Below are 22,216 nucleotides of genomic sequence, written 5' to 3'. Positions count from 1 at the left end.
GCTTGAGATAATGGCTTCAAGCAAAGGAATCATTAAAAAATAATTCAATGTCTGTTTTGCAACATCATCTTTGATCAGAAGTGTAAATGCAGCCTTGTTTTTCCTCAGTGAGCTATTTTTGGGAGCAGTGGTTTTGAAATCTGTTGGTCTGGAAACATCTTATTTGTGCCATTGCTGCAGATCATGCTTTCAGTTGTTTGCTAATTCTACCTGCCTTTTGTTTTCTGACTACAGGTTGAAATTGAAAAGAAGTGGATTCGGCTTGATGGAGAAGATCCAGATAAGGCTGGCAACTGCTTGATGCAGTGAAAGAGAACAGCGGGCATCACTGTAGGGTATTTACACAGGAAATTCTATTGTTAGAAACAGCGCAATGACCTACTTTCACATAAAAGAAGTCGCTGAATATATTTTTAAGTGCTTTTGGGTTTGATTCTGCAAATCGGCGCTCATTCTGTTGGCTTGTGTTCAAGTCATGTTCCTGTCAAGGGAAAACTGATGGACAAGGTCTGCTTATAAAGGTTTGCAAGATATGAGCACTTATTTGACTGATCACAATATATTTTTTTCCTCTTGCATATCTATGACTTGGGAACTCTCATATTCCACATTGAAACCTAACGGCACTACTCAAAGAGTTTGAGTCACTTGGATATATAATACTCAGCAATAAAACCTGCCAGGGCTCTTACATGCAGACCAGCATCTGTGTAGAGTCCAGCAGGACCAATTACATTTTTTTAGTGATGCTTGAAATGCTCCATCCTCCATATTTCTGTTCTCCACAATTTATGTGAGCAGAACAAATTGTAATATTATTCTCTATGAGAGCTTCAACTAATGAGTTAGAACCAGGGTGATTTCACTGGTAAAATGGGAAAGGTTCTCCTGCAGTAATATTCCTCATTTCCTTCCCAGCACTTCTGTCTGTGTCAGCATTAGACTTTTTTTTTCCCTCTGCTGCAGCAAGCGAGGGGGCAGATCCTCAGCCAGCATAAATCAGCCCAGTTCCATTTCATTTGATGAAGCTCTGATAATTTACACCAGCAGAGGGCTTTGCTCACAAATTGAAAAATTGGTGACTTGCTACCAATTGCTCCTTTAGGATGCAGGGTCCAGATATTGCTTTGGAAACTGCAGGAGCTTCTGCACTGCTGCTTGAAGGAGCCTCAAGACAGAGAACATGTCTTCCTATATGTGGGAAGTGAGGTTTCATCATGCCACTGGCTGAAGGCCTTTCTGGAGGGAAACAGTGCAGGAATAGACTATTACAAGGGAAGTGAAGCTGTGTTACTTCACCAAATAGCTACTAACACTTTATTAATGTATTAATGTCCTATCATTGTAATTTAGGAAGAGTTTCTCCGCTTCCTTACAGCCATTGTTCCCTTAATCATTTTATGCAGGCTGTAATCCCCACTCCAAGAAAAGAAATACAACAAATTGAAAAAATATTCTTAGCATGTTTTTATTTTTTCCTAAAGTAATCCTTACTTGGAACAGACATGTCTGGAGAACAAAAATACAGTAATGCACAAAGTTTCACTTTATATTTTTCTACAGCTTGTAACTGCTTATGTGACGACTGTAAAAATACAGATAAATGTTATTCTGCCAAATAGAAAAATGTGGGATATGCACTGAGGAAGTTACCAGTTGGAGGAAACAGAAGTAATATGAACGTAGTTCACCACGATGAACTTTTCTCCCTGTTTGGAAGCTGAGAATGAGATGGGTAATAGATTCTGTAGTAAGTCATGGGAGCAGGCTTTTATGGGTATTGCACTGCCAAAGCCGCAAAAAGACTATGATGCTATTTTGTCATCTTTATATTATCCCTTTTTATTGGCAGCCAGCTCTTACGTGGATCTAGGAGAGGAGCAGCCAGGCTCCACCCCTTGCAGCAGCACAGCTGAATTGTCTTCACCTGTGCTCCCATGGCTGACTCAGTGCTCGCCTCAGGTGGTTATCAGAGGTTCAGGCTGTGATTCAGCAGCCCCATACATTTATCCACATGGCACAATTGTGAATTTCCATCTAAGGCTTGCCAGACTGTGTTCGCTTTAGCAGCAATGGGATCAGGGACACAGGGAATCCATTCCACGAAGATGGAATGAAAGAAAGTTAGTGTTTCATTCATGGTTTTCACAACAAGTTCTAAGGCTGAAAAATTACCCTCTTCAGTCTCAAACAGGTGATTGTATGCCTTACTGTCAGAACACTTGAAAAATACAAGGCAGTTCAATGAAAGAAAGTTTGGGTTGACCTTATTCTCCCCATCAAATTCTAACTCCCCTTTCTATTGCAACAATCTAAAGCAGAAACACTGGCTTCCCTTTTCTAATATTTCTTCTGTGTGCTCTGATACCATTGAATATAACCAGTTGAACAAATATTCTCAGTGTTTAACACTTAATGGCTATCATTTTCTATGAATGCTATAGTAGCTGATGGTAAGTAAACATACTGGTCTTTATTGTTTAGAAATCTGGGCAGTAAATTGTCTGACTGTATTCTGGGGTGGGAATAGTTGCTATAACATGTCGAGGTACTCGGTGTCCAGCTGGCAGAGGGACTTGGACCTTTAATAGCCCATGAGGTACGCTGGCATGGTGCAAGGAAGCAGGGTTTGTGTGTACGTGCTGCCTGCAGCTAGCACCTGCACTCACTGAAATTCTTCCAACTGTTCTGCTCACTTCAGATGCGTACACTTCACTGAAATTTACTGCAGGGCAGTATTTAGATGTACCTGTGTTTCCTTCCCAAAAGAGAAGCAGAGCTTGGGATGTTTTATATTTTAAATGGAAATCAATGAGAACAGCTGTTTTTAAAGCATCTTCTTTATTTACAAAGTATTGCATTTGCTCAAACTGACAAACGTCTTTGCATTAATGTTTCTTATACTAGTTGTGTTATCGTAGATAATACTTGATATAATTTTGGATTCAAAAACACCCATTGAAGTCGATGGAAGTCTTTTAACTGACAAAATGGGATCTGCATCAAAGTCTGTGAGAATAAAGGAGTGGCAAAAAGAAAAAGAAATGAATAGTTGTAATGGGCAGGAAAAGAAAACACTGTGGAATATTCTTGATGCTGGTCAATAAGCAACCTGCAACGCATGCTTATTCCAACCAGAAGAGAGAACAAAAGAGATGAAAGGAGATGTAACTGGGTGTCAAAGCTGAAGCCTTGCAGTGACAGGGACTGATGCTCTGGCTGCCCCTGGGCAGCAGCTCTTAGAAATGAGGGTGGTGGTGCACTCCATTGAATGTGATGCCAAGCCACGGTCATCCTTATGCTCCATATAAATTGCCCAAAACTCTACATCTGAAAATGTACTTTCACACGTTTCTTCTAGTTGCATTTATTTTATTTGACAGACTTCTCAGCTGCAGTACTGGTGTCCACATCTCTATTTCACATTTATTTGTCTTTTTGTTGACTAAACACGGTAACTAACTGCTGCAGTTAGTAATTCTTAGCTGTAATTTTGATAACTCTGAAGCAGAGCTGTTATTCTTAATGGAAAATATAATTTTATTTTTGTCAGTTTAACTGTAAACGGATCAGGCTGATGATCTTGTAATAACGTTTTGTAGATTGCATATTGATTAAAAAAATAAAGTTGTATTTCAAACTTGCTGTTTCTTGTCCCCTCACTAAAAATTTATCAAGCTTGTTTTACATTTACTGTAATTAACTGGTTGATCTTGTAGTGGCAAGTACTGCAGTTCATTAGAAAAAGGAATTGCACTGTGTGTATGAGTGGGGGATATCACTCCTAGTCTCAAATGATGCTGGTCACAGGAAGCTGAACTACATATTCCATTAATGATCATATACTGCAGGCTTTTTGCCTCATTCACATAACAATAGTAAGCCAATGAATGTTTTTTTTTTTCCTATCCATTGCTTCTCCAAACTCCCTGGGATGTTTGAATGTAACCCAGTGACAATCATTGAAGACCTTCAGAAATTTCAAAGTCTGTTCTTGAAATGAGCTGCAATTCATAGTGAAGGGTGAAGTCACAGTGGGGAAATACATGAGTAAGGCAGAGATCTGTGGGGCAGCACTTCAAGGAATTGCCTTGAAGTATAAAATAACCATGCCACTTATCCTGTGCTGCTGTCTCTGTAGCAGGTGAAAACACGTAAACGTTTATTTTTAGGACAGTTTCCTAGCATGCGCTATGTTCAGCTGTTTCATAGCTCTTTCATTAGTAAAATTAATTTAAAAATGACCTGTAATTTTTTAGAAGAATTACCTCTTAGACACAGCACAGTGGAGTTGGGAAGCCTTGGAGCAGGGCTGGAGCTTTATACAAGATGGGAGGTTGAGTATTCAGGAAAGGCAAGGCTTATTTCATCCTTAATTAGGATTACTTATGCTGGATGACTTTCTGGGTGTTTTAGAAGAGCAGAGCTGTATTCTGCAATTTGGTGTATTCAGTCTACCAGGAGTGCCATTTTTATGCAGCTGTTTTACAGGCCAGAGCTCTTATGCTCCCCAATATCTAGAAAATGTATCATTAAATTGAATTCAGAGAAAGCCTTTCCTACAGTTCCTCTGATAAAGTGGTTTGAACCAGGTAAAAAAACGGGAGAGTCACATGAGGAAACAGGAGTGACACATCATAAATGGGAGAGGAACGAATCACAGGTCCCAGCTTTATCTGTCTCAGATCTCCAAAAGAATGAAGGAGCTCACAGTAAAACCACACTATTAATAAAACTGGTTATGATACCAGAGCACCATATCTCTAAACCAACAGCTGAAAACAAAGGCAGCGTGTTAGATAATATCTTTAAAATGAAATTAATAGTTCTGCCCATGTCAAGGCTGCTGCATAAGGACTGCCCAGATTCTGCAAGCACTTTCTTCTAAGAATGATTACGTTTACTTGGCAAGAGGAGCGAGATGGTAGCTGTAAAACAATACCTTAAGAACGAGTCGCTGGTGATGTCCCTCAACAGCAGCAATACTGGTTTTTAACAGCAGAGGGCATTCTCTACCAAGCATCTGAGTTTGCTGACAGTGTTTCAAGTGGTAATGCATTGGAAAACAGCATTTTTTAAAATGAATAATAAAGATTCATCATCCGAAATTAAATCTTCCCTAGACGCCACGTATCAAGAGGAGTATAAATAATTACAAATTAAAACCTGTCCAGTAAATGAATGTTTGAGGTGCCCTTAAGCATCGCTATCCCAAATGCTGACAAAACCCTGAAAAATCAGGAGGATCTGAACAGCATACTAATCTTTTTGATAGCCCGGCTTCTAAAACACTTGAGAGCTGTTAAAGAAACTGCAGTGGGGAGGGCTGGACTGGAAGCTGAATTAAGACTGATGAAACATGGATGCTGTTCCCAACTGCTTCATGTGAGGTTGGGCAAAATATCTAGTGCATTTCTTCACTACAGAGTGGGGTTAAATGTTAAGAAAATGCATAAGCATGAAAATCGTGACAGGCTTGCATTTTATGTTGCAGGACACGGATACTATGTTAAGATCAGCAATATCAAAAGTAGCTAATTAGTATTAAGTACTGCTATTATTGGATATTTTTATAGATTTTCTTATTCAAAGAAGATTTAAGGATGTAATTAACCAGGCTTTTTTTCATGCTTGTCCAGTGGACACACTGATCACAGCACTTGATGAGAAGGTATCTTCTCTGGTAATTTCTAACAGACATTTTTCCAGGTAGTAGCCAGACCTCAGGTGATAGCCAAGTGCCTTGATTAGCAGGCAATGCCCATTGCAACCTCTCTGTCTGTCTTGGAAAGTTGTATCCTCACCCTCTATTCTTACTTTCTCCTAAGCAATACCTGTGTGCTATGGGTAGGTGTAGAGTGCTGTTCCTGCATGAAGGGAATTCACACACTGACTTTGGTGGTGGGGCTTTGGCATTTACCAGCAATATAAAGGACAGTATTTACAACACACAGGATATGGCTACAGCGTCTTGTGCTGGTGAAATTTGTTAGACACATAAAAACACAGAAACACACCGTTAACTTGAAGGGCAGGTGAAGCTCATTTGCCATGCTCTGCAAATGTCCTTGTGGTTGTATCCAAAGTAACCTGGCCTCTATTTGAGACAGCTGAGAAGTCCTCCAGAACCAATCTGCCCATTCTGCACCTCTTTTTGAAGTCAGATATGCAAACTGTTCCAAGTTCAGGGAACTCTGTAACACCCTGGATAAATGAAAGACCGTAGTAAGCGAGAAACTCATTTATAAATGTTTTTCTTTCAGTACGTTTTTCACCTTTATAAAACTGCCGTATGGTAATGCTGGCAGATAGATGGCTATGTATCAGGTTTATCTGTCTCATGAATAAGTTGCAGCCAGCTGCAGGATCACCATCTGCAATCTTCAGGGCCCAGTGAGATCCTAAAGGCTTCTTGCTATTTCTGCTAACACGACAGGGCTAATCAGACAGGAGAATAATGGCTCTCTTGGTATGCGCTATCCCAGACAGTTTCAAATGAACACTATGCTTTAAAAATACATTCTATTATTCAAATTATTCTATAAGCAAAGCAACATGCCTTGCCTTTTTCTAGTGTTGATGCAGGGTGTACAGAACAGCTGAATACGCAATTGTCACTTGATTCAAGATCTAGACAGTATCATTAAACATTTCTGTTACAAAGCAAAATTACTTCAGTAGCAAATAGCACTTGTTCTTTGTCTCGCTTGTAAAAATGCAACTTAGAATATGATTATGGATGTTGCTTCTTTTTTTATGTTGTGGGTGTTAGTCTAGCTTTATAATTAAGGGTCTGTCAGGATTTTCGTTGAAATATTTTCGTTCTTCAGATTGTGTAAGCCAGCCTTAAAATCAGTGCTTAAGGGCAAGTGTTCTCTTTACAAATCAGGCAGCACTACATACCTACCTAAATACAGACAAAGGAAAAAAAAAAAAAGATGTTTCTAGGTTCTTAGGATCAGGAGAATAACACCAACATAGGTGTGGATGGAAGGTGTGCAAAGGAAGACCAGAAATATACACTCTGCTACATGCATGATTATAATGAACATTTTTCCAGATGTAACTGCTAAATTGGTAAATCTCTGTATTAACACACAAACAGATTGCAGCAAATGTAAGCAATAATTTGTGCAGTTGTACCAGACTGTTGCTACTGAACCAAGAGCTTCAGCTTTCTCCCTGCTTATGAGGTAAGAATGACTTCAGAGTTTATTAGAGCAAGATAATATGCTTTTGTAGCCAGCTTTCCTAGATAATGCTTTTGCACTACAGAGGCAACCATACTTGTCCAAACTAAGCCTCCTTTCCACCATGAACAAAAGCTGGATTTTCTGACTGCCTTAAGGTTCTGTTAGAGCTCTGGGTCCAAACTGGGCACCTCAGGTGCCATGTACAGTCCAGGTGTTGGTCAGTCTTTGCCCTCTAAAGCTGAAAGAAGAAACTTGGGTTTGGTAACCAGTGCTCAGCTGAAACCCAATGCGTGGCAATGTATGTGCTGCTTCAGCGATAGGGAGGAAAAGAGAAGCTCGATGGGAGCAGAGGAAAGCATGAGTTCTTTAAAACACTTTCTTCTCCAGTTGATGCTATCACTGATAACAGTTTGTAGCTTTGCCAGTGCACTTTTCATCAGTAGGCAATGGAAGCAATCTTACAATAGCACTGCTTTTTTGCAGGCGAGGAAATGGAGACAAAGAGCAGCAGGATGACCTGCTTTAGGCCACCAAAAAGGCTCAGACAGAAGCTTTAGTTTCTTGGCTGCTTTTGCATTGGCGCCTTAGCTATTGGTCCACACTGCCACGATTACCGTGAGACTATCAACAGGAGCCAAAAGGCCAGCGAAAATAATAACTGCGGAGCAGCACAGCTTCACAAAACAGTAATTACTCCAGCCAGCCGTTACTGGAGATGCTACTCAATTCCTACTTTTGAGGAGCTAATGGCAGTGGCTGGTCACAGTCAGCCCTGGCTTTCTACCTCCCTCGTAGAAAGCAGATCCCGCCATGTCTCCCACGTTCGGGTGGGGCCGGCGGCAAGCAGGCCGCGTCGCCATGGCAACGGCGCCTTAAAGGCGGAAGGGGCGGTTATGGGAGGCTGCCGCCATGGCGCACGGCAACCCTGTGGTGAGGGGCTGCAGCCGCTCCTTTGAGCGGGGGGATGGGGAGAAGCGGCTGCCCCTGGCCTGGTGGGGCGGGTGTTCGCCAGGGAGCTAGGCAGGGGTGCTCTCTTCGTGGTCACTGCTTTATTTTTGCTGATTTGAAGGCAATGGTTGCACTTTTTGGTTGCTTTATAGAGTTGTTGCCTAGTATACAGCATAGTAATTAGCTGTCCTTGTCCTAAAGCTTAGTGCAAGTTCTGCCTTAACTTCATCTTTCCCCTTGTATAAGTATGCTGTTGAGGTGTAGGGATTGCTGTGATTAGTAAGCCTTATGCTGCCCAAAGCTTGTTAACTTCCGTTTTGGTCTGAATGGCTGCATCTTGAAGCTTGTTATAGCTGGTCTGCTCTCCAAGACAGCAGGGATGAAGCAATAAAACATTGTGTTACAGCCCTACTGTAGTATAATGATAGCTCAAGAGTTAAAATTACTGTAACTTAGCAACTGTATGGCATCGTGCTGTTGTCTCAGACGACGATCTTGGGTCATACAGGCTTACAGGAACAAATGGGCATGCGTTTTTGGTAGCCTTGCAGACACCTGGCAGAATACTTGTATTGAAGTGCTTGATTCATGTTGTGCAGTTTGTAACAGTTGTTTACGTGGCCAGGTCAGACTATATGCAATCACTTCAAATATTACTGTTCATCTTAATTTGAATTTTTTTTTCTTTTCTTTTGGCATAGCCTAAACTCTACAAGTCCATTATTGACGATGTGATTGAAAGTATTCAGGACCTCTTTGCAGAAGAGGGAGTAGATAAACAGGTTTTGAGAAAGCTGAAGGAGGTTTGTTGGTTTTCCATGTATTAATAAATACTGTATAGTTATCTGTTTCTCTGTCTTCTAAAGTGTGTCGATTTTTGCTCTAGTTTAGATTTATAAATATTCTGTAAATACTGTACTGGGCTTCTGGAAGTCAGAATCTAGTAGTGATTGTAGCCATGTTTATTGTATGAAACTGGTTTACAGCACTGCTAGTTGGCTGAAGGAAGCGATTACTCCACTGTGCAGCCTCACCTTGAGCACTGTGTCAGGTGAGGGCTTTGGGGTTAGGGAAAGGCTCTGCCTCAAAGGGTGGTGGGCATGGAGCAGGTGGTCCAGAGCAGTGAGCATGGCCCTGAGCTGCCAGAGTTCAAGGGGCATTTGGACAGTGCTGTGAGACGTAGAGTTTGGGTTGTGGGTGATGCAGAGCCTGAAATTGGACTCAGTGATCCTTTTGTGTAGCTTCTATCTTAGCATGTTCTATGATTCTCTACTTCAGGAAGATCTAGAAATACCTGATTCACGAATAAGATAAGTGGTTTTAAAACTGATATCAGTTGACTTTAATATTCTCTTTGCAGCTCTGGGAAACCAAGGTTATGCAGTCTAAAGCAACCGAAGGCCTCTTCAAACACAGCCACCATTCTTCACGCTTAACTCTACATGTTCCACACAATTTTCATCATGTTTTGCAGGCTCCAACAGGTCAGACTCTGCAAATGCAGTTTAAGTATAGCTCAGTGTTTTAAGTATCTTTTGGAAGACCTGAAGATGCTGGAATGGTCTTTGCCATGCTTTTGTGTATATCTAGCATAACACAGGACAGTATGTCTCGCCCTGAAAGCAGAGCTTGACCAGTAAGGGAGAAAAATAAACTTTGATTAAAGCTGTACAGGTATGTCTAGATGCACTTTATCTGCCATTTATTTCTAACAGGGAAACATGAAGAGAGAATTTTTGTCCTCTTGCCTCTAGTCTAGAAACGTAAAGCTTCAGTTGCAGATTCACCGGATGTGTTAAGACTTTGCATCCCTTATAATGTATGGCACAATGTGTGCTGGGGGTTATGTGACATGCTTGTGCCCTGGAGCTCTTCTGTCAAGCTGGAGTTGAGTCTAGTTCTGAACATCTCAAAATTCAAGCCCTTACTCAAACAGAGTGCAAGTTTTTGGTTTGTCATTTTAGTTGGTTACATTTCATTGTGCTAAAAACAGCATTTGCAATGCACAGAAGAATGTGACTTTTACCCAGGCTCAGCCAGCAGGACTTAACTCTTCTTGATCAAGGCTTCAGTGGGCCACCTGACCGGTATGGTAATCTCATGGTAGGATGGAATTCTCAGCTGAGGCCTGTGAGAGAGGACAAGGACCTTTCTTGACAAAGAGCAAAGATCATATGTGATTGTTTAATGAAAATGTATCATAGTGCTTGTGTCCGTGGAGGACCTTTCATGGTTAGGTGGGTACCTTTCATCTGCTTATTTTTTACAGTCTTATTTGAAAGGACTGTTTTTGGAGACAGATACTTTATTTATCCCACATTATTAAAGGGGAAATAGATTTGGGCTTTTTTTTTGTTGTTGTTATTGGAAGCTTTACATTTAATTAATTTCAGTAATCCTATGTTTTGGAAAGGCACAATCAAATCTGTTGAATTCAGGGAACTTTTTTTTGTTGTCTATTTTTTAGTAGGATTTGAATTAGTGTTTTCAAACTAGTTAGGGATGCATAGATTCTTCTGTGCCTGAAGTTTGCAAAAGTTTTCCCTTTGATTTGTCTTTTAAGTCAGTATTAATGCTTTAATATACCCATCTTACTGTTAGCACCATTGGATATTTGCTGGAGCAGAAAACAACTTATACGTTTTCTTCATGTTGCCAAGGCAGTGCATTTTATGCATGTTGATTGTATTAATAAATAGAAATGGCACACTTAGCTTCTACACTGCAACTTCTTAAGTTCATTGAACAGAAATACCTTTCCAACAAAATCTCCAGGATAAACTTTTAATAAAATGCAAGTTTCCCATATCAAGGTATAACCTGATGCTCTGAGTACAGCATAAGCTTGAAGCAATGTAAAAGGAAGTATATCCAGCAGCTTCATCTAGATGTGCTTATTTGTTGATCTAACTGTGTATGAACTGAAGTTAGATTGCTTTAGTTTTAGGACTTCATGCTGTAAGTAACTGAATGTTCAACTGTTTCTGAGACATTCTGTTGGTTTTGTTTTTTTTTTTTCTTCCCCTTTTAATAGCTTCTTTAGTTATCCCAACTGGAGGAGGCTTTCAGCATTTCATGGCAGCAGACCTGGTATGTAGCTGTAGTGACTTTTCTGTTTTGATTATTCTGAATTCTAAATATTTAAGTTTGTCAGTTGTTAACAGGCTGGTGGGGAGGCAAATTTGAAGCATTTCCCCTGCATAGATGCCTTAGGGCAATTATTTAGGAGCAGAAAAGTTAGCATTTCTAATAACTGTTTTATCTGTGCAACGTGGACTGATAGGCAAGGGAACAGGTATCTTATTGGCAGAGAATCCACAGCTGAAGAAACTCAGTGTGTCATGTCTAGCCCTCTTATTTTTGAGGAAAACCATACAAAAGCTAAGAGTTCCTGGAGGGAGGGCTCAGTTCTGTCTAAGCAGGGGGAAAAAGGATGGAGATGTAGCACTTGGTTCTACAAGCAGTGGAGCCAGAAATGAGCTGGAAAACGTGCTGCACAGATTTAGCCCACGGATTGGTAGTACTGAAAATGTACGTGTGTGCAACAATTTTCTTATTATTGAGTGTTTAAAGTCAAGTTGGAAGCTGCATTATCTGTGAGGTGCAGAAATTGGATGAAAGTGATGTTTTTGGAGTGATAGGCTCTGACCTCTTGGCACAGCAGAACTTGTTAGGGCAGGGGAGGATGCCCTATCATCATTCAGAGCATGATGAATGTATTGAGTGCCTGCTGAGCCTTCAGCTAATGAGTTTACCAAGCTGCCAAACAATATTGGGAAGATGTTTGTGTAACAAGTGAATTCCCTGATTTAAAATGTGCATTTCCCAAGAACAGCTAGTTTGAAAGGGAACTTCATATCCAACTCTTTTCTTTCCAGGAGAAAAGAGAATGATATCAAGTGTTCTCATAGGCCTAGGTGAGGAGTCTGTACAGTGTGCATAAGCTTATGTAAAAGAGGCTGAGTGGAAAGGTGTTGTTGTGGATGGTGTGCTCACTGAGGGTCTGCAGGTGGCTTGGTAATTTTCAGTATATGATAACTGGAAGAACTTGGGGCAAGCCATTGTCTTTGCAGTCAATACTATCTGCCTATATATCAAAAATCTGAAGCAACTCTTCAGTAAAGGTGATTACAAAAAGGCTGTCATTTGTTTTTCCTTTGGGCATGTAATTGTGACAATTAGGGCCCTATAAGAGAATAAGGTATGAGCTGTTACTTAATAAACTTCTTGCATTTCTTAGGGTGCTTCACAAAAGGGTGCAACTCTTACTCTCCCTTCCAGTGTTGCTTATCCCATACATGTACCAGCTGGACTGACTCTGCAGACAGCATCTGGTAAGATTAAAGAGGAGATGTAACACATCAGAGTGCACTGACTGTATGTGGATATAGATGGTTCTGAGTGCAGTAGATAAAATAAATGTGAAGTTAAAGTATAGGTGGGTAGAGCCAGTTATCCTCCTCTTCCTTTGTAGCTTGTAATTGCTGCATGGAGGAAGTAATTATGTTGATTAGTTGGTGTGTCAGTTGTGTATACTTGTAACATCAGTTAAGATGAGCTGCCAGATGATGCCATTTTTTTGTTTGCTTGTTTTACAGCTGTGGGCAAATACATGCCTTTGTCAGTCTGGCTCTGTGTTCTGCATGAGAGGCATCCTTTCTGTTTTAAACTAGTAATGGTGTTTTGGTGTTTCAGAATTGAATTCATTTCTTATTCAAATGAAATCTTAGCACCCATCACCCCCTTTTTTTTTCTTTTTTTTTTTTAATCACTCTCCTTTACTGATGAAGTCATCTGTAGTGCTGCACAAAATCTACTTGTACTGCTTAAGTTGTGATGAGTGGGAAGATAACTTCATGGGTTGACTTTTTCCTTAAACAGCCATTCCTTGAGCAATAATGCCACTAGATGTCTAATTCAAGTATAAGTTGAATTGAGAACTTGGTTCTGGCATCTTAATTCTAACACTGATAATAGCAAGGCATTCAGCATTTCGAGTGGTTTTCATACAAGGGGAGGACAGATAAACTAGAAGCTTTCTGTGCCCTTTTTTTTTTTTTTTTTTTTTTTTGTGGGGATGCTGAAAGAGCCTTAAAAGAATGAACTATCCCTGTACATAGGGATCAGTTTACTGTGTCATTAAAACTACTGAGTTTGCTTCTATAGGGTACTGTGGAGGTACAAACCATAAATACCATAAATGGGTATTAAGCATGGTAATCTAGATGGAAGCTTTGATTGAAAAAGCCTCTAAGCTCTTAACTGGGGGTCAAACTGTGCTTGGGGAAGTACTACTTTGTATACCTCCTGTTGCTTCCTTTTTTCTTTATTTATTTTTTTGCCTGGTGTCTTAGTTTCAGCTGAGACAGAGTTATTTTTCTTCATAGAATCTGCTATGATGCTACGTTTTTGTTTTAGGAGAAAATCAATGTTAACAACAAACTGATGTTTCTGGTTGTTGCTGAGCAGTGCTGCCCAGAGCAAGGATGTTTCAGTTTTCTCAGCTTCTCCTATTGCCCTGCCAGGAAGGTGGTTAGAGGGACAAACCATATGGAGGGGACAGAACCAGGGCAGCTGACCTAAACTGGTCAAAGAGATGTTCTGTACTACGTAGCATCATGCAGAAGGAACGTTTGGGGAGGGGGAAAAAAGGGGAAGTTCATCAAGTGGGCTGCTGCTTGGGCAGTGGCTGCATCTTAATTAGCAGGTGATGAGTGATTGTTTGTGCATCACCTATTTTATATATATAATTATCATAACTATGATCCTTTTCCCCTCTTCCTTTTATTATCTTATTAAATAGTTTTTATCTCAACCCACATGTTCTACTTTTTTTTTTTTTTTTTTTTTTTGCTTCCTAATTTTTCCCCCATTCCGCCAGGAAGGTGGAGATTGAATGAATGATTGTTATGCTTAGCTACTGCTGGGTTAAACCAAAACACCTGGGTGTTGGCTATTGTCTCTGTAGTTCAACCTTATGAAGCAGTTCTTCACCCTTCTCTTTGTAGGGCAGCTTTATCAAGTAAATATGCCTGTTATGGTTGCACATGGCCAAGGAGATGCAAGTATTCTGCAGCATCCTCTTCAGCAGATGTTTCAGCCCATTGGCCAACCTTCAGTTCTGAAAACAAATGTTGCTAGTGTTGCTCCGGTGAGAACATCTTCTGTCCAGGCAACTGCTGAGACATTGCAAACCCAGAAGACTGAAATCCAACAAACTGTGGTGTTTCAGCCGAGTGCCTTGCAGAATAAACACCCAGAGAACTCCACCAACACTGTGCTGTTTCAGCAGCCTGCAGTGAGTCGGCAGGAGATTGCAACTAATGCAGTGTTAAATCAGTGTGCAGAGTTAACAGAAAAATCCCAGTACAGCCGTCTTCATACAGCTGTGTTTACTTCAGGATCCTCTGAAGTGTTTTCTCCTGCTGAATCCTTGGCAAATGACCCAGGCAGTGTGCTGCTGCCAGATGTGAAGGGGCAGTTAGACATGAAGCCTCAGGAATCAGTGCAACAGCAGGTGTCTGATGTCATTGAGCTGATTATCAAGGGCAAAAGTTTAGATGATAATGCTGCTCTGAAAGACCAAGATAGCAAGGCTCCCACAGACAAGGTAGGAGCCTTTATTTCTAAGCTGGTGAAAATGCATCTGTTGTAAATGGTTGTGTGAAGAACAAGCTTTGAACGAGGTGTGATCAGATGCATCTGTAAGCAGCTGAACAATAACAAAAAGTGTAATTTTTAAGTTTGCTATTGAGCCTGTTGTGAACAGAGTAGCTGACTGCTTATTTTTACATTTAGAACTTTGGTTACCACTGCTGAAAAAAATTGGATCGAATAGAATATTAGTTTAAAAGACTGAAGTGTGTTAGTTGTAGTGCATTCATAGATTTATAGACTATTTTTGAGACTTTTCTGGCCTCAGAACAGATGTGAATGATGGTTTTAGAACTACAGTGTCTTTGTGATGCTGAATCTGCTTGTGGAGAGTGGCCAGTTGTGGTCAAATTGCATTTGGAATGTCAACAGAGTTTAATTTTAAGTCATAATGTATGAAGGGCAATTAACTTACTTTGAGAGTCCATGCTGAGTATAAGAAGTCAGATTTCTTAAGTGAGAATCTGCAGGAAGGAAATGTATTTTCATGGGGGAAAAATCCTGACAAGCTAAAATCCAGCTAGAGCTGTGTTGGAAAACTTAAATGATTTTATTTCACAAGCCTCTGTCCTGACTTCATTACTCCTTGTTCCAGCAATCATGTGCAAATATTGCAAGTTCAGGCTGGCGTGCTGACTTTGAGTTGTACTGTTTATATGAGATTGAGGTAAATTTATTAAATACAAATTGAATGGCAGTAACAAAAAATGTCAGTAAACAGAAAGCATCTTACTTTGCTCATCTACACTTGGGCGAGTTGGTGAAGACTGGAGAAAGAACTGAAGGTCAACATGTAGTCTTACTTTCTTGATTTAGAAACTGTATGTGGATGTCAACTTAGTGCTACAGTAAAAATTGAATGTGAAACCAAAGATCACTGAAACTTTAAAACCCTTTTACACTCCTGTGAGTTCCCTGTTCAGAAATTCTAATGCTTTTATGTGCAGTAACTTTGAGAACTGAAGTATTTACTCTCTCATCTTTTTATATCTTATTTAAAAATGCATTTTGAAATGAGGGAAAGGGATGAATACATCTTGGCTTTTTTTTTTTTTTAAATAAGAAATACTCTAAGTTATTGGAATTTTCTTTGCATTAGAAATTCTAGAGGCTAGCATGAATATCTTTTTTTTTTCTGAAGAAGTTGTTTAAGTTGTTTGACTACAGTAGTGTTAAAGAAAAGTCTAAGAAAATGTATTTCTATGTTACTAAGGGAATATTTGACACTGATTCCATTTGAGGTAGAGGTAAGAACAAGGTTTTTCAAACATACTTGGGGTTTACAAGTAGGCTGGGACTCGAAGCTCCCACTTAAAGCAACAAGATTTAGGGCACTTATTAAACAAAAATCTTAGGCTTTATATTGAACAATGAAAGCTGTGGTGCTAATTCACAGGCTGTCTCTGGTCTTTTTTATTCTTTTCAGGTGGAACCTACTGAGCAGGTGGAATCTGATTTACAGTCAGAGAGGGGTATCTGCAGTGACACTGAAGGCATAATTCAGCTAGATGGAACTTGTGATGGTTCTCCCAAGAAAGAAGTACTACATACAAAAGATACAGAAGAGAATGAGTTCATTGACATTATTGAATCAGAGAATCTGAAGATTCTGGAGGGTGAAGAAGATGAAGAAGCTGACAGTATTTCAAACTCTGAGTCTAGTAGCAGCTGTGACAATGAAGAGCCCCAAACAGACGTTGTTGAGGAGGTAATTTACTTTCAAGCCCTCTGAAGGATGTTACAATAAAGTAGGTCCAGTAACTCAGTGTTTGAGGTGGATACAACAGCTCCTGTGGAGTATAGTGCAGAGAGTGCATAGTTAGGGGCTTCTTCTCAAGAGGAGGTGCTGCTGAGGAATTACTAGAGAGCTTGTTAGGAGGATAGCAAACAAATGAAAGGTGTTGAGAAGTCATATGTTTACTGGATCAGTTAAAATACTTGATTAGCAGAATTAAAACTCTCTGGTGAAAGCCTGCCCTCACTGGAATTGACTTCTTTCAGTTTTAAGTAAAATTAGGAAAGTAATATAGTTTTATTTTTCCTTCTGGAGAGCTGCAGAGAATTGGATAGAGAACAGTGATACAAGTGTATTTGTTTCCCTGGAGAAGATGCTGTTGTGTGTATGTGTTCTTGAGATTCACAAGAGCATTAACTTGCAGAATCTGAACTAAAATATATCATAGAATCATAGAATCTTAGAATCCTTCGTGTTGGAAGGGATGTCTGAGGACCATCTAGTCCAACTCTCCTGCAACGAACAGGGACACCACAGTTAGGTCAGTTGCCCAGGGCCTGATCCAGCCTCACCTTGAATGTCTCCAGGAATGGGGCATCAACCACAACGCTGGGTATGCATCATTTGATGAGTATACCAGTTACCAGGTGCAGCTTTGGCTGTAGCAGCTCTGCTTTGTTTTACTTTGTTTTGCCATGTGTTGTTTTTTGTTGTTGTTCAGGGGAAGGATGCTTTAGTTTTTGAGAACATAGACGTGAAGATGCTTATAAGTGAGCTTTGTACAGCATCATTTTTCATAGCTTCTAAGTCTTTCTTTGAGTGTTAAACTTCATTGTTCTTGTTGTGTATAATGTCAAGTATATTCAACGCTAACTTGCAAGAACGGATAAAATACTACTTAAATGCAGTCTTATTCTCTAGGACCCATTAAATTCTGCTGATGATGTCAGTGACCTGGACATTGCCGACTTGTTTGACACCAACAATGTGATAGTTTGTCAGTATGAGAAGGTACGATATGTAGTTCTATCTTTGTCCCTTACCTGCTTTAAATATCTTCATATCTGGCCTGCTTTTGGTGCCTTTTAAAGAAAAACTAATGTAATAGATGGATTAGCTGACAGTAGTCTGAAGATTTGTGTGCTGTTTTTTGAAATAAGGATGATCAGATTTTTCATAAGGGCCTACTGGGGGAAAGAGAAGAAGGTCGAATGTTTCAAAATTAAGACTTGTAAACCTGCTAAAGCTTATGTGCTTCCTTAACTTCTAAGTAACACGAACAGTTCCATGGATGCATGGCTGCACTTTAGCCATGGATTAAGATTTTGAAATGGATAACAGAAAACAAGAGTGTGTACTGTTCCTAGTTCTCACTTTGAAGTGCTTCTTGAAAGATTTTAGTACAAGAATTTGTTGTCTGAAAAACAAAACAGTTGCTAAGGGCCATTTTGCCCTGTTTTATTTTTAATATTGAAGATTTAGCCTTATTTTGAATTCTCAGAGATCAAATGAAGTACTTGGTTTCTTTTGGACATTTACATGTCTATAGCTTAAAGGCTGACAAAGCAAAGTATGTATCTTATTTTGAAAGCAAATATGGAATAAGATTCCAATAGTTTGCAAAGGTTGACTTGGCTTTTATGCTTTCATAAGAGACTTGTGGTAATTCTTGTATGTTCAGCTAGCTCTGCCTTAAAGGGATCTGTGTTCTAGGAAACAGTGGGCTGCTAAGAAAACTGTCTTTACTAAAGTGTAACAGATTGAGCTTCTGAAGATAGTTACTTTGAAGGATGTAGCTGCAGGGATGTGTGTGGAGAAGCCATTGGAAATCAAGCCTGTGTTGTTGCAGACATACCAGTACACAAAGGTTTGAAGCATAGTAACTTAATTTGATACCACGAGTGCTATAGGTAGTGGATTTCACATCTATAGCAAGTTTTGTCTGTAATGAGTTGAAAAAATCGGTTTGGTGTTTTTCCTTAAACTGGTATGAAGTTCAACACTAGATAAGTCTATAGGGAATTTAATGTCAGATGTCACTGACATTGGCAGTTAGGGAAGTTGAGGGAGGTGTTGGTAACTTCCCCTTTTCCAACATAGATTTAATAAAACCTATCCATGTAGTAGAATTTTCATAGTTGCCTATGAAATTATCTTGTTACCTGTAAAAGGATGCCAAAAGCAAAATGGCTGTCCTTTCTCCTCCTGTTCTCCCATGTCCTGAATTTGAAGATAAGCTGTTGCTTACAACACAGGAAACTTAGAGATGTTTAAAATTCCTTCCTTGCTATCAAACATAAGCTTTCTGTAGTATGGATCTTCATGCAGGCCTTTAATAAGAAATAATATGCAAAGTCTATCTTGCTGTTTTGTATGGCAGTTTTTGCTTCTTGAGCAACGTCCTTCTGTTGTTAGCATTACCTTACCATCCTTTGTGCATGCAGTATTGCTTTGTCGTGCATGTGGGAAAAGGAAATGACTGCATTGTAGTGAAGCTGTACTTGTTCGGAAGGTGCAGTATATTGGGGAGTGGTACAATAGTTATATTGCTTTTTTTCCTGTTTTCACAGTTTCCTTTCCCTACTGGTGTAGGTGAGAGGGTAAGGGGGTTGTTTTATAATTAGTGTTTTCAAAGGGAGATGGGAAAATTAAAAGATTCAGGAAGTCATTCTCTGGAGAGGGTAAGGAATTTGGGATGAACAATTCATGTCTGCTGCCTTTATTGAGTATTTGTGGCATTTTCAAAGAGTATCTTGCATGTTTGGAGCTGCCATTTTAAAATAAATCCGAATTTTGCATACCAATTTATGCTTTAAAAAACCCTTTTCTTAATGGATGGTCTAATTTTTTTTTTTGTGTTATCAGATACATAGAAGTAAAAACAAATGGAAGTTCTTCTTAAAAGATGGAGTGATGTCCTTTGATGGTAGAGACTATGTTTTTGCAAAAGCTGTTGGAGATGCAGAGTGGTGAAACCTGACTGTCGTACGTACGTTAAGACTGGCATTGTTCCTTCACAAGCCATCTGTGAAGCAACTAAACTTGCTATATTTTGCCATAAAGACCCATACAATTAGCTAAAATATGTAAAATCTTTGTTAAAAACATGCAAATTAAAATAGTACTGTTAACTACAATCTTTTCTCTTCTGATTATTTCATTACTTTTCCAGCCAAAAAGCATTGTTGAACTGAATAGCTTTAAAGACTAGAATGTTGTGTTTGTTAGTAATTCAAGAAAGCCATAGAATACTAAGTGACTGTATGTAAGTAAATTGTGGTTTAATTTTCTTATTTTTTTTCTTAAATAAGAGCTGGAGTATAACCTGAAATGTAAAACTACACAGTTGAGAGATACTTGTGTTCAGAGTCTGAGATTTAACATCTGTGCAAGTATGAAACTTGTGGCTGTTTCAGCTGAGTATTTTTCTCCTCTTCCTTTCTTCTCCCTTGCTTTTTTTTTCTTGTTGCTGTTAATTTGTGGTGGCCTTTTTTGTCTTCAGCATACAGGCAGGTATTTTATATGCAAGTTGGGAAACATGGGTGGAAGACCCTTGAGCTCAATATATGAAAACTATTATTGCTTATTCTATACCTTCTCTGTCTGCTGGGATGCAATGAATAGTGTGGGTTTTTTTTTTTAACATTTGAATGTGATTTATTTTCACTGTCGACGTGAAGTCATTTAAATTTGGTTCTGCATGTATCAACTACATTCTATGACTACAGACCAGTAGGCTGTGAATGATGCAAATTGTGCATAATAAAAAAAAGTCATCTCGTATAGTCTTCTAGCAGTGAGGGGTTTTTTTTCTGTCTTTAGAGAAATGTGTAGAAGTCATGCATGTGACAATAGCTCACCCTGCCATGGGCATTGCATTCCCAGCAGTACTAAACATTAGCTTCCTGTTTATTCCTCTAAAAATATAAAGCTCTGTGCCCTTAGGTCCAGGCCCTATGTCTTCATAGCTGTAGCTTTCTCCTAGCTAACTCATCTTTCTTGTAGGGCAGCGCTGGAAGTTAAATGCCAGGCTGACTCAGAATGGGATCAATCTGTTAGAAGAGCAGTGGCAGCATCGCTCACTAGGTCTGGCAACCCTCTGTCCTGGCTGCATCTGCTGAAGGAAGGCAGTAATGAGACAATGGAACAGGCTGCCCAAGGAGGTTGTGGATGCCCCATCCCTGGAGGCATTCAAGGCCAGACTGGATGTGGTTTTGGGCAGCCTGGTCTGCTGGTTGGCAACCCTGCACACAGCAGGGAGTTGAAGCTAGATGATCATTGTGGTCCTTTTCAACCCAGACCATTCTGTGATTCTGGTTTTCTCAACTCTCTGGGGGGATGCTGTAGCCTTGAGAAGGAAACTTAATGAGAAAGTTGGAGAGAAGGAATATGGGGAAGAAATAAGAAAACCAAACCTTGTTCATAATGATATGAAGCATTGTGCAAATGACACAGATGTCTCTTTCCTACCCCTTCTTAGTTTAAAGCCGTTCTAATCGTGTCACTATACTCCCTGACAAAGAGCCCCTCTCCAGCTTTCCTGTAGGCCTCCTTCTGGTATGGGAAGTTTAAAAAAAAAAAAAAAAAAAAAAAAAAAAAACAAGTCTCCCAGGAACCTTTTCTTCTCCAGGCTAAGCAAGCCTGGAAGCAGGAAGAGCGCAGCACAGAAAAGATGAATTTACAGGGCATGACTGGATGTACCATTCACTCTCTGAGTGATTCTACTGAGAACAGAGCCTCTTTTTGCTAGTCACTGTAAAATTAAGTGGCTAAAGAGCACCTGATTAGCAGGTGGTTTGAAAGATGAACTGCTGCATCTTTCTGGTTACAGCGTCAAAGGCTGCTTCTAAATGAAGGTGAGGAGTCAGTGCTATGAGCACCTTTGTGATACCTCATCTCACCTCTCCTTGTTTCTTTTCAGAGTTTGTTCATCTGTGCTTGGGTGCTGAGTTATGATATAAAAGTACTGGAGTAGGAAATGATTTTTTTTTTTCTCTTGTAAGCTGTCCTAATTCATAATTATTATATGCCTTCTAACTACCAGTCTGATCTGCCTTTGTATTTTGTTCTTGAAACATTTCTCATGCTTTAATGTTCTGTGAGATGTGTTTTTTTTTCCACAGCTTGCTGCAAACTCTATGTAGTCCATGTGTGTTCATTATAGAAACTTTTCATCTGGAATACAAGGTATATTTTTAATACTGCTGTCTCTCCAAACTGCTTGTAAGACTTATGGGTTGGTGATATTTTTCATTCTGTTTTTTTGACCCTTTGACACATTCGAGAAAATGGCTGCTAAATGCATATTTTAGCAGCAGATCTTTTGGCTCCTACAAAACTGCTGAGATGTTCCTTGGGGGCGCCTGTGATGATTTTCCCAGTCCAGAGCTGTGGACTGTGTATGTGGGTGTCTTGTACTCCTACACTAGGGATGACTTCCGTTTTCTTTCATTGAAGCACACAAGAATTGCCTTTATGTTTTGTTTAAAGTGTTCTTGAATGAATTCAAAGACAACTTTGAATGCGAACACTTAAAGCTAACTCAAAATATCAAAAGTTAGGGATTTTTTTAGACTGGAAAAAAAATGTTCCTTATTAAAATGTAAGCTCAGTTTGCTGATTACTTTAATCTATGCCTTAAGCAGCGATCAGATCAGAGTGTTTTTGATGTTCAAATTTTGCTCTA

The 22,216-nt window shown here is 39.6% G+C and overlaps 2 protein-coding genes across 3 annotated transcripts in view; both read left to right on the top strand.

Annotated features, from left to right (window-relative positions):
- STON1 (stonin 1) overlaps nucleotides 1-1,924 on the top strand; it is a 33,087-nt gene extending 31,163 nt beyond the window's left edge. For both annotated transcript variants that reach the window (XM_042876094.1, XM_042876086.1), the window contains exon 4: nucleotides 235-1,924. In XM_042876094.1, the coding sequence (XP_042732028.1) occupies nucleotides 235-309 (75 nt within the window). In that variant the 3' untranslated portion in view covers nucleotides 310-1,924. The remainder of the gene's footprint in view (nucleotides 1-234) is intronic.
- A 6,178-nt stretch (nucleotides 1,925-8,102) lies between these two features.
- Nucleotides 8,103-20,313, top strand: GTF2A1L (general transcription factor IIA subunit 1 like). Its single transcript, XM_042876124.1, has 9 exons — nucleotides 8,103-8,123; nucleotides 8,843-8,944; nucleotides 9,502-9,625; nucleotides 11,176-11,231; nucleotides 12,382-12,475; nucleotides 14,150-14,751; nucleotides 16,222-16,503; nucleotides 17,452-17,541; nucleotides 19,396-20,313. Exons 1-9 carry the CDS (start codon nucleotides 8,103-8,105, stop codon nucleotides 19,501-19,503), a joined length of 1,479 nt encoding a protein of 492 aa, XP_042732058.1. The 3' UTR covers nucleotides 19,504-20,313.
- Nucleotides 20,314-22,216: the final 1,903 nt, after the last annotated feature.

Source organism: Lagopus leucura, unplaced genomic scaffold (genome assembly GCF_019238085.1).
Source record: "Lagopus leucura isolate 7727_CA_CO unplaced genomic scaffold, USGS_WTPT01 Super-Scaffold_73, whole genome shotgun sequence".
NCBI lineage: Eukaryota > Metazoa > Chordata > Aves > Galliformes > Phasianidae > Lagopus > Lagopus leucura.
The sequence above is the reverse complement of the archived record's forward strand: the minus strand, read 5'-3'. Positions and strand labels throughout refer to the sequence as shown.

Coding starts and splice junctions, on each gene's coding strand:
- GTF2A1L (XM_042876124.1), top strand. CDS start 8,103: ATGGCGCACGGCAACCCTGTG. Junction 12,476..14,149: donor GACTCTGCAGACAGCATCTG/GTAAGATTAAAG, acceptor TTCTCTTTGTAG/GGCAGCTTTATCAAGTAAAT. Junction 16,504..17,451: donor AAACAGACGTTGTTGAGGAG/GTAATTTACTTT, acceptor CTTATTCTCTAG/GACCCATTAAATTCTGCTGA.